This window comes from Pleurodeles waltl, chromosome 1_1, assembly GCF_031143425.1.
Source record: "Pleurodeles waltl isolate 20211129_DDA chromosome 1_1, aPleWal1.hap1.20221129, whole genome shotgun sequence".
NCBI classification, from domain to species: domain Eukaryota; kingdom Metazoa; phylum Chordata; class Amphibia; order Caudata; family Salamandridae; genus Pleurodeles; species Pleurodeles waltl.
The window spans coordinates 529,703,713-529,716,299 of NC_090436.1; the positions used below are offsets into that span (position 1 = coordinate 529,703,713).

The 12,587-nt window shown below is 43.5% G+C and overlaps 2 protein-coding genes across 3 annotated transcripts in view; one reads left to right on the plus strand and one right to left on the minus strand.

Moving 5' to 3' along the window:
• Positions 1–4,705, minus strand: part of SKIC3 (SKI3 subunit of superkiller complex) — a 1,026,707-nt gene extending 1,022,002 nt beyond the window's left edge. The window contains exon 1 of the mRNA XM_069225585.1: positions 4,660–4,705. The gene's annotated coding sequence lies outside the window, so the exon portion shown is untranslated. The remainder of the gene's footprint in view (positions 1–4,659) is intronic.
• ARSK (arylsulfatase family member K) overlaps positions 4,372–12,587 on the plus strand; it is a 568,856-nt gene continuing 560,640 nt past the window's right edge. The window contains exon 1 of one of the 2 annotated variants that reach the window (XM_069225619.1): positions 4,372–4,620. In XM_069225619.1, coding sequence (XP_069081720.1) covers positions 4,516–4,620 — 105 coding nt within the window. In that variant the 5' untranslated portion in view covers positions 4,372–4,515. The remainder of the gene's footprint in view (positions 4,621–12,587) is intronic. The other variant, XM_069225628.1, reaches the window with a different exon arrangement.

Sequence of the window (12,587 nt, forward strand, 5' to 3'; positions counted from 1 at the left end):
CACATGTTCAATGACATGTATGGGAACGCTGCATGTGGGGTCCTGTGTGTGAATGGACATGTGTCTGTCTGAGCTTGTGTGTGCAATGTGCAACCATGTTGGTGTGCCTGTGGGTGTCTGTGACTGCGTGTGTGTGCATGCATCTGTGTATGTATGCATATGTGTACGAATACACTCCTTGTATGAGTGCACAGCCTGTGCAACTATTGCTTGTGTCTGTCTGCAAACATATATTTGTGTCCGTATGTGCACATCCATGTAAGTGTGTACATGTGTGCATGTGTACATGGCTATGTGCCTTAGTGTATGTGTGTGTGTCCTATGGGTGTGTGAATGTGTAAAACTTGAGTGTGGGTGTGCATTATTGAGTGTGTGTGCGTTTGTGCCTGTGTACTCTGTGTAGGCTGGGCTGGGTAGGGCAGAAGGTTGCCCAAACCACATTTTGAATTTGAAAACAGAGCCAACTCGGCTCTATGAAACATTTGAGCTCTGGAATCAAACACAGGAAGTTGCGGGCTTTGGGGGGTGTTAAGGACACACACATCAGGATTCCACTTACAGGAGTGCTTGAGACAAGAATTGCCCTTCTTCCGTACTGTGAGGTCCATAACCCACGAAAATGCAATTTGAGCATAAAGGCGGTGGAGCTCTCATTAGGCGGGTAAACAAAGGGTTGTAATCGGCGCCTAAAACTGGGAGCCCCTGCCTCTCCTCGCTGGCTCCAGTGCATCTGTAATGCAACTGATGTTCAAGTAAAGTGCCCGGGAAATGGCCTTAACAATGTGGGCTGAGCCACGTGTGCCGTTTCTAAGCTAGTTGACCCCTTGCCTGAACCACAAAGATGTGGAGTCTGCCATAACCACACGTGCCTTAACCACGCAAGGCAGAGAGTGGTCTAGCTGTCCAGGTCGGATCAGGAGCAGAAGGCATCAGGAGAGGTAAGTGGGGGTGGGGTTGGGTTGGGGGGAGGTGGTAGCTTTTAAGGGTGAGGGGTAGTTTTTAGGGCTCAGGGTGGAAGAGGTCGGGTTCGTTTTTATGGAGTGGGGGAGATCAGGTTAGTGTTTGAGCAGGGTTTTAGGAACTGCGGCTGGGTTTGGGGGGTAGGTTTTATGGGAGGGGACGGTTTTAGGACTCAGGGTGGGGGGATTAGGTTAGTTTGTTTTTAAGGGGGAAGGCAACAGGGTTTTAGGAGCTGGGGTGGGGTCGTTTTTAGGGTTGGGGCGGTTTTGGGGCGAGTGGGGGTTGGGTTAGTTTTTTGGATGGGGAGGTCGGGTTAGCTTTTTGGGCAGGGAACAGGGTTTTAGGAGCTGGGGCACGGTTTGGATGGAGGTAGCTTTTAGGGGTGGGGAAGTTTTGGGGCAAGTGGGGGGGGTCGGGTTAGTTTTTTGGCACAGGGAGGTCGAGTTAGTTTTTTGGCAGGGAGCAGGGTTTTAGGGCTCAGGGGGGTAGTTCTAAGGACTGAGGCAAGGCTTTGGGGGTCAAGGAGGGGTGGGCAAGGGGCAGTTTTCATTGGTGAGGTTAGTTTTAGGGCTCAGGGCCAGGCGCTGGGGTCAGGTAGATTTAGCAGGGGGCATGGCTTTAGGCGTTAGGGTGGTGGGAGGGGAAGAGATAGTTTTAAAGGCAAAGCAGGGTTGGTTTTAGGGCTCAGGGCGGGAGGGTTGGCATAGTTTTAAGTGTAGGGCGGGGTCAGTTTCAGGACTCAGAGAAAGGGGGTTATAGGGCTCAGGGAAGGGGCAGTTTTAAAGGGCAGGGGAAGGGTGGATTACAGGGCTGGGGTATTGGGTGTTACGGCGCAGGCAGGGGGGGATTTACCATGCATATTCCTTTCCCAAACATGCTTTTACAACAAAATTCATTGTAAAGGCTTGCATGGTAAAGGCATGCGTGGTAAAAACGTGGTCAATGTTCAGACCGCGTTGTTAAGGCATGCATGGTTTAGACATGTGTGATTTCATCATACAACCAAAGTGCTCCGATACCTCATGTTGAGTTTACGTTGTATAAAAGTGCAAATAAAAAAAATAGGGACCATAACCCACGAAAATGTGAGTTGAGCATGAAGACGGCAGAGCCCTCATTAGGCATCCCCTCAGGGGGTAGACAGAGGGCTGTCATCTGCGCCTCATTCTGGGAGTCCGGCCTCTCCCTAATGGCTCTGGTGTATTTGTAATGCAACTGGTGTTCATGTAAAGCGCTCTGATACCTCGAGTTGAGCTTTCGCTGCATATAGGTGCACATAAAAGAAATTGAGGACTATATAACCCACAAATATATGACTTGAGTATGAAAGTGGCATAGCCCTTATTAGGCATGTCCTCCAGGGGGTAAACAGGGAGCTTTCATTAGCACCTCGTTCTGAAAATACTGGCCCCTACCCATTGGCTCTGTTGTGTCTGTAATGCAACTAGTCTCCATGTAAAGTGCTCAGAATACCTCGTGTGGAGTATGTGCTGTATAAAAGTGCAAATAAAAGAAAATGAGGATCATAACCCACGAAAATTGAAGTTGAGCATAAAGATGGTGGCGCCCTCATTAGGTGTCCCCTCAGGTGGGTAAATAGAGGACTATCATCTGCACCTCACTCTGCGACCCCCAGCCTCTCCCCACTGGCTCCGGTGCATCTGTAATACAACTGGTGTTCATGTAAAGCGCACCGATACCTGGTGTTGAGTTTGCTCTGTATAAAAGTGCAAATAAAAGAAAAAAAAACGAACAGCTGGAGTGGATGGGAAACAATTACTAAGGAGTGTGGGTGAAAGAGGGGGACAAGGGGGTGTGCAGTGCATGTCTCAAAGTAGAAACACGGCCAAGAGTTGGAGGAGGGAAGGAATGCAGATAGCATGCTTGTTCGATAAATAAAAAAACAAATACCTGTAAAGTGAAGTAGCCAGTGGAAAGACACTGGCCAGTAGCAAATGAAGTGCGACCGGAAGGTGTACTTGGTCCCAGCTTCAGCGACTACATGGATTGCAAAAGCAGCAGGAAATGAAAGCAGACGACCTGCTGACGATGTGCTGGCCAATGAGAAGCAAATAAATCAGAGTGATGTTGGAATCAACCACTGCTAAGTTCAGGAAAGTAAGGGGGAACCTTCTTAGCCCCTTTTAAGATTTGTTTTTAAACTCAAAAGACTTTACAAGCTCAGTGCAAGCACTGTGCCGGCAAAATCTAAAAATGCCTGTCCTTCGAACTGCTTCATGCTACCGAAATGTGACTATTCTCTGCTGAATATCACCAATCCTATTCCACGTTTTGTAGTGCATAGTGTCAAATGAGTCAGTTCTAGGTGTCCGAGCGAGTTCAGGGTGTGTGGGTGTTTAGAAGGGGCATGAGTGAGAGCTCTGGAGCTCAGACTGATGGCAGCACAAGCTTCTTAAAGTCATTGTTAGTGAGTCAAAAAGGTGGACAGACTACAAGCACATCTAATCCTTAGCCTCCTTGCAGCTTGCACAGAGGAATGGTCACAAATGTGCCAATTGTCATTGTGAGAAAATGTATGAAGGAGGTCCAAGGCTACAGAAATCTGGAGAGCACTTAAAAAGCAAAAGAAAATGCAGTGGTTACAGTTGGGTTGTCTGTGTGGGAGGAGCATGGTGAATTTAAAAAGATTAAATGAAGTATGTGCAGAAGATGAGAGATAATAGGGAGCTGACGAGGAAAGAAATGATGCGTGTTATTCAGAGGGAGGATTTCAGAAATAAGTGGACAGAAAAAGGGTTACTGTCTAAGAGAGAGTGTGGAGAAAAGAGTATGGAGGAGCTCAGGAGTGAATGAGAGACTCAGAAGAGCACTAATATTTCCATAGCATAGACTTTAGCAATGTTTGATTTGCAGTCTCATATTTTCAGATTTGAAACATTTTCAATTCTAATCCTTAACAACAAATACATTGTTCCTCGTGTATTTAATACTGCTATCATCATTGGTAAAGCCAATAGCATTGCATACATACTAGCATTTTAGCAGAGGAAAGTGGGAGATTCTAAAAAACATAATCAGGAAAGTATTTCCCCCATTGACTTCTATTAAGGGAGAGGAGAGGCAATTTCCGGCGGGAAACAGCCAAAATAAAGCCAGTTTTGGTTTATAAAATAGGGACTCTCCCGCCTGAATCAAGTCAATTGGCACGTATGGAATTGGCTTGTTTTAGAGATATGTTTGTCCTTGTGTAATATGTCTGGCGGCACTTTAATACTGTTCCGGCTATGTGAAGCACAGGATTTTACTTAACGTTAGAAATGCATTTAATTACAATTTTAATGTTTTTAAAGAAATTTTAGTTACTCTTCTTAGGCCATGTCCCTTTCACAGACACGCCCCCAGCACCACATTTTTCATCCCTTTAAAAGCCCTGCTTTGCCCGCCTCCTTCCCCACTCTCTTGCTTAGGAAATAGAAACGTGACGTGCAATAGGTATGCTGGCTTCAGAAATAGTGCTGACTTGTAGGCGAGCTTTCATCTCACAGGAAGCAAAACAGAAACCGAGGGCGCCAGCGGTTGTTGCTAGCATGCACCATGGCGGCTCCAGCTGTGCTAGTGATCGCCCTGGCCACCGTGTTCCACGCAGGGGTGGCCGCAAAGCCCCAGCACAACTTGCTGATGGTCATGTGCGACTCCTTCGTAAGTAGTTTCGTCTTCGCGAACTCTTGCTTCTCTTACCGTAACAGGGCTTCTAGAGCAGCGCTCCTCGAAATCTCGCCCCCCTCTGCACTTCCGCTACGTAACCCCTGGGGCGCTTGTTTGTCTTGCTTTTATTGTTTCCTTTAATTGTACCTTTCGAACTTCTTTAAAGTTATGCCCATTATTGTGGCTCTGTCTCATTCGAACGCACCCGCCTTTGTTTTTAGGTTTACCTCCAGCTCATCGACGATTTTATTTTCTATATTTTTTATTCTTTTGCTTAGCAGTTTGATTCAGTGCTTTTGTAGCATAGGAAGGGGCGGAGTCACGCAGGGCGAGATCATGAAATGCGAGTCTTCAAGTTAATTTATTACTGTTTTTTTTTTAATCTGTTGCAAAGGAACAAGGAAAGATCCGTTCTAGCTTGCTTAGATGGATACAAAGAAGCTGCATTTAAAATATATTACAGGGATAAGGTACCTGCGGCTGCAGAGATATTTATGTGCCCAGCAATATTCATTGGATTATAATACTGGTGAGGTGACTCTGGTGGTTAATGAAGTTCCTGGAGAATTCTCATGGCAGTGCTTAATTTGTAAATAAAAACGTGCTTCTCTGAAACACGCTGCTGCTGCAAATAAATGTGCGAACACAGAATACCGAGGCACCATAATCCTAAAACATCTGGGACCTCTTTAATCCATTTACAGTCACTCCCTGGCCTTTCAGTTCACTCTTGCAGCTTTCTGCTTTCTCCCTTTGTGAAGCTTTTTCGTTTTACACTTCCCTGTCTTTCCTATATGAGTCTTTTGCTCGCAGCAAATGCTTGAGGCATTAAAATAAGTGCCGTCCCTCAAAAATAAGTGCAGTGCCCCTGCACCAGTAACCACCGGCTCAAATTAAGCACTGTCTAATGGGCATAGCTTCAGGGATTGGGGTTGGCGGGAGGTGGTGTTGAGTGGTCGGTGTGTTACACCCCCAATACATTTTTTTCAAGTAAATAGTGAACAGGTGCATTCAGTCTGATGTGGTGAGGTGTCTGTCGGATTTCACCAGAAATCTTTAAATACACAGAGGAAAATACACACACTCTCGCCTCTGTGTTTTGAAATGCTTCAAATATTAAGTTAGTTTACACAATGTGTTTCCCCTCACTTAGTACCCCTAACCAGTCCTCATTCCTCGCCATTTCCACTGCCCCTTAAGTCCCTCTCCTGCGCTCTGCTAGTTGTAAAATGTATTTTAACATTGTATGCCTGCGTGATTGTTGGGGAATCTGAAGCTCACACCCCCTAATCTTACTAACCAAGCTATGCCCTTAAGAGCTCTGTGTTTTGTCCAATCACAGTGTTGACTCCTAAAGTAGCATAGAAGCATGTGCCTACTCAAAAGCACACAGTTTAACATGCAGATCACTGATTTGTATTTTATTTAGAAAGGTAAGTAGGTTACTTCTTTTGACAAAGGGATTCTTTTCTTACTTCCAGTTCATAAGTTGCAATTATAATATAGTACGGTGAGCTATGCACTGGCATGAAACGGCAGCATGCAAAACTGCAAGTCATTGGTTTAAAACCTTACTGTTTTTTCTCAATCTGTTAATTATTTTTGCAAAGAAATAAAGAATTGTTAGTACAAACAAACCCAATCACTGCTTTACATTTTAAATCTTGCTTTTGTGTGTCTCTAAATCATGAACTCATAACATGTAATGTCAACAAGTATAGATGGAATGTGACTTTTACACCTTATAACTCACATTCTTTTTCTTGTACTTACCTTTTTCTTGTACATTAATGTACACACTTATTAGACCTGCCATCCTTAGGGGGTCTTTACCCCAGACTTATTTCCTTTTGCCTCCTATTTGCTGCTGTATCTTTTGGTTGGCCTTAGGACTCTGAGCACTTTACCACCGCTAAACAGTGCTAAAGCGCATGTGCTTCTCCCTTAACCATGGTAACATTGGTGTATCCACAATTAGCAAATTTAGTTTACATGTAAGTCCCTTGTAAAATGGTATACCATATACCTAGGGTCTGAAAATTAAATGCTACTAGTGGGCCAGCAGTGCTGATTGTGCAACCCACTCAAGTAGCCCTGTAAAACATGTATCAGGCCTGCCATAGAAGAGCCTGTGTGTGCAGTCTCACTGCCACCTCGGCCTAGCATTTAAAACCCCTTGCCAAGCCCTAAACTCCAGTTTTCTTACATATAAGTCATCCCTAACATAGGTCCCATATAGCCCATAGGTCAGGGTGCCACATAAATGAAAGGCAGGACATGTACTTTTAAGTTTTTCATGTTCTGGAAAAACTCCCAAAATAATTTCTCATTACGGTGAGGCCTGCCCCTCTAATGGGCCAGCATTGGGAATTCCTTCTCATACCCTTAAACCATAATTCCTGTTCTAAAGTAGCTGCATCATGTTTAGTACCATTGGAATGGTAATAATAAACCCTCTTTATTGGTAAAGTAAGATGTAGTAATACTATGTTAGAAATGCCACTTTTAGAAAGAGGCATTTCTCTGCTCTTACTGCCCTGTGTGCCCACAGCCTGTCTCCAATCCATGTCTGGCATGGGCTAGGTGACAGTTACACTTGTGCATTCCCTTCAGAAACCCACAACACAGGCTACTCAACTGCATCTGCATCCATCTGATACTGATGAGTCTTCTTGGGGAGGAGGTTGGGAAGGCCTCACACTTACATTTCAAAGGGTAGTGATCAGAGTCCACTCAAAGGGGCTGATTACCTCCCACTGATAGTCTGGAGCCAGGGCTGGGCTGAAAGTGGGAGGCCTGTGCACTTCAAAGAAATCTTTTCAAGTCATCCCCCACATCAAAGTCACTTTGCACCCCAAAGGACAGTACACTTCTGGACTCAAGGAAACTCTGCTGGAGTAAAGACTGCTGTGTGCCAGGATCGGCACTCTGCAAGATCTGAGTGTTCCCCGGAACTGCTGCTCTGCCCTACTGTTCCGCCCTGCTGCTTGCTGATCTCTGCCCTGCACCCCAAGGACTAATCGCTCCCAGAGTGTCTCCAAGTGCTCCAAGTGCTTGCTGACTTGCCTCCGGTTTTATTGAGGATCTCCGGGACATCAATGACCCCATTGCCCAGCATTTAAGCCATCTGGGCCTTCCCTCACCAAAAGAGTGAGTGCAGCACTCTCCCTGTGACCACTGTGGCTGAGTACTGATCACCTGGGCTGGGTGTGCTGTATAACCACTGGAGATTGAGGCGGCACCAGGGTTAGTCTCACCTGTTTGCACTGTTCAACGTACTGCTGGCTGGCCTGCTAGCGCTGCACCATGAGCCCGCTTATCCCTGTGTGAGCTGTGCCCTAGCGTGACCCAGATCTGCATCGTAAGCTTCGTGGGTAAGGGTTCCAGTGACAAGGACTCCAACCACCTATCCCACCCGTAGCACAACAGCGTGCTCTGATCTGGAGATGCAGACTCCGCAAGGGCGGCCTGCCACTGCAAACCACTGCCAAATTGAGCACGGGTGCTCCAACACTTCAACCTAGGTACGAGAACAGTACAGTTTGTAATGCGGGCACCTATACTGTTTACACAGATGGTGCCGCAACCAGTTTCTTGGAGGACCGAGTGATCTTACCACGTCCACTGCGCTCCCTGCAGTGAAAGTGCCCACACCATTGACAATTTGAATCTCATACTCGGGCCGCCCTGCACGGCCCGACTAGCCCTTTCTGTGCTGTCATTGAGGAACACATGCACTCTTGCAACAGTGCTGTAAAGACTCTAAAATAAGCCTGTCCAAATCATGCTTTCTCTTGACATCCTTTGGAAGTTAAATGTCCATTGGATTTTTACTATTTTGGTCTTGAATTGCCCGGTTAAAAAAAATTATATATATTTTTTTATAAAACCTGAGTAGACTCTTTTTGTGGTGTTGTCATGGTGATTACTGTGTGTATATGTGTTGCACAAATACTTTACACATTGCCTTCTAAGTTAACCTGCCTGCTCTGTGCCAAACTACCAGAGGGTGAGCACAGGTTCATGTAGGTTGTGTATCTGACTTACCCTGACTAGGATTGTGGTCCCTACTTGGGCAGGGTGCATACCTCTGCCAACTACAGACCCAATTTCTAACAACACTTATATGATTTATTATCTCTGTGTGTTATGTAAAGCATTCTGATATACTACACTGGGGTGAGTAGGGCCAAATATGGGATAAAGTGCCCCCTGCCATATATTATTGGAATATTGCAAGTCCCCAAAGAGTTCCATGGTCAAACAGAAGATGAGGCTGAAGGCTGAGCTCCTTTATAAGGTTTAGGCATCTGGGTTGACTTGGAATATCCTTATCATGTACAGCAGGGGTACTTTATTCCCTATAATACATGGTCACACCATCATCCTTCTCACAAACCACTTAAACCCTTGGTGTAAAGCTCTTTCGTGTGAAAGAAAGAGCATGTTTCCAAACATGAAGAATATAAATAGAATCTCTGTTGTAAAATTGAAAACATATCGAAAAGCTGTTAAATATGTGTTGCAAAATCATATTAGAATTTGTTTAATACCAGTTGTTTTTTTAAGGCATAGTAGCTTGGAGTATGTAGAAATATTAAGAAAGGTTCTAAGTTTTGTATAACTACTTAAGGAGTGTTAAAAATAAACATGTTGCCATAAATATATCCTTTCTGCTTGCCACTGTACAGCTAGAAAAACAGAACATAAGAAATAAATGTTGCAAAAGAGATGCTTGAATTATGCTCGGCGACCTGACCTGCCTTTTCCTGTGGCTGTTGGCTCTGTCACAGGCATTGTGATGTCTGAACTCAACTGTAATACTTTATTACAGATGAGATCTGGTTTATTTGGTTTGTATATTCGGCGTCTGGGGGCATCACAAGTCACTGATTATAAAGAAATTAGAAATGTTTTTTTTTAATACAGGGATTGTAGAATCCCATATATTATTATAACATAATTAAATACAACATATTTAGTCATTGACAGTTAAATCTTTATTTGTGTATTTACTTATAACACAGGTACAAAGGGCATCCTTCCAGTGCATGCACATTTCCTACATAAGGGAGTATAACAAAGTCAAAAACCTGCCTCCAAATGTTAATTCCTCTAAAGTACTTGTGAAATGATATGCTGTCTGCCTATACTTCCTTCCGTTCCATTGGTGTCTAGGTGTTAGGCTCCAGATAGCTCCCAGCCAGAATGACCCTTGAATAAAAAAAGGGATAATGGCCCTTCAAATCAGGCCTTTGTTAGACCCATCTAGAAGTGAAAAGAAGAAATCCCCCGCACAGCTTGCACTTTGCTGCTCTGAACAGAAAGCAGACAACACGGAAGCCCTGCTGAATTGTGTCCCGGGTACTTCACTCTTATCTGTGTTCAGCGTTAAGTCGTACCCAAGATTTTACTGCTGTAATGTATTTTTTAAACAGACATTAAAGCCCCTAGAAAGATTATCCAGATAGACAATAATTTGTGTATTGTCTGCATAGGTCATAAAGAAAAAGACAAGCGACCTAATCAGTTGGGCAGGAGTGCTACCTAAATGTTAAAAAGCATAGAGCTCAGTGTGGATCCCCATGGTATAGCTTGGCGCAGAGTATGAAGAAGGAAGTTTAACTGTCTGGGTGCGGTTTTGCAGATAGGAGACAAGGCAATCCAAACCTTTGTTCATTATTTGAATTTCATATAAACCGATCAGTATACTAATGTGGTAGTTGATATTGAACGCATCAGAGAGATCTATTAATATTAAAGCTGCTTTGCCTACCACATCAAGTGGCCAGCATAGTTCTTCTACTACTGCAGCAAAGGCTGATTCTGTGCTGTGCAATGGCCTAAAGCCCAACTGAGTGGGGTACAGAATAAAGGTATAGTCCAGAAAGGCTGTGATTGACTTATAATCATGTTTTTCTAAGGGTTAGTTGTAAATGGAAGCAGTGAGATTGGACGGTAGTTGCTGAGGATACTTGGGCGAGCTGAAGTTTTTTGTTTAAATCATAATGACACTACTTGCTTTTAGGGTGTTAACATACATCAGCACATAGAGAAGTACTGCAAAGAGAGATGCTAATGCTAGCCAGATCCTGTCAATTCATATATGGAAAAAATGGGGCAGGCAGACTTCACAGCAAGAACCTGCTATGATTCTCGGAGGTAGGCCCATATCTTAAAAAATATAAAAAGGAACATTTAAATACCTACATACATTCATATATTGTTACTTGAAAGTATTTTTTTTTAATACTTAAACACCAGGACAAGTTGCGGAGTAATAAGTTGTGTGTCCTTTATTTCCCAAATATATACTTTTTAAATAAACAACAATGGTACTAAAAGCAACATTGAAGACTTGACCCTGGTGGAATTGTTTTGATGTTGACATTGCGAAGAAGATGAGGTGTGTACCTTTATCTGATGTAAAATGTTTTTCTTTTTGTAGTTATGATCAGACATGGAAACAAATTGTCATAGTTTCTGGCTGAGATCAACCCTGTGACACAAATTCTCCATTGGCTTCTTGTTCATAAATAAATGATATTTAAAATCTGATGTCCATGTCACAGAGCTCTCCAGGAGACTGGTTCTCTGCTTCTCTGCTCTTGTGTCACCAGTTAGTCCCTTCTCACACAGCTTGCCTTCCACCACTTATATCTATACTCCCTGTCAGATGTGAGACACAGATGTAGATTTTTAACTTTGTTGCAACTAAAATCTTTTAACACTGTGTCACAGAACCTTTTTGTCATCACTAACATGGCTTTTCACAACCTGGCTTTTCACTACACTATCAACCTGTATTTGTTTTCTCTTTCATTACCTCTCGGTATCACCCAGTTAGTGCTGACATACCTTCTATGGTTGCTGCAGTACTCATGAAGTTCATCATCCTCGACTAATTGTATATTTCTTTTCAGATGTGGGATAGCCGGGGCTTATGTACTTTGTATTAGCTATTTGATTGGTTAATTGCTAATAAGCCATACTGTCTCTCTGCTTCAGGGACAGAGAATTCAGCTTTCTCATTTGTCATAAGCTGTCATCTGTAATACGCCCACAAGGGTTCTGCTATTATCATGCCTGGGTAACCCACAGTCAATGCTGTTACCTTTGTAGGAGGGACACAGCATGTTATGTAATTGCGCCCAAGATTACTGTATTTATTCTGGCAGACAGTCTGCTTGGAAGATCTTCTTCCAAGCCCAGAGAACATTTGCACATGCTTAAGGGATGGTGCTGCAGAAGAAAAATTGTTCCTTTATATCACCCTCCCTCTGGCAGCAGGGTACTGTTAGACAATTATTTATGTTTTGTATTTAAACATATCTTAGAGTGTAGACACCAATATCAACTCAAAGGCATACATGTTTCCCTAAGAACAGTACATCTCTAGCACACTGTATTATATCATTGCATGTACAACTAAGTGTAATTATATGGTGGCTATGTGATGGTTCTTTTAATTATTTCCAGAAAGATAGCTAATTCAATTAAATAAATAACAGGAATGTTCATGAATTGACAAGTATCACATCTCATACTTGTAAAGATTGATATTGCAATCCGATGGGTAACACATTTGACTGGCAGTGTAGCTGAATAGCTTGGCATTGAATTGCGTCACTCGTATTCATCCACCTCTAGAAAGCTTAGGGCATAATTTTGAGTTTGGTGGACAGGAATTTGCTCTGTGAGGGTGAAGGAGTAAAGTACTCTGTCACCCTGAGGGAGTACCCGCACGCCAAATGTTGAGGTGTCTACCTTGCTTTTACAGGAACTGCCGTCACTTCAGCCCCTGTAATTGCATTGTATGTTTGATGGATGACTTTGTCAACATGACAGAGTCGGATGTCAAACTTTCCAATTTTTTATTATTTTATTACTTCTGGATTTTCTCTTTGAACATAAAAAAAAAACAAAATGATCCCCCGTCCCCCCCAGCCATTGGAGATTTC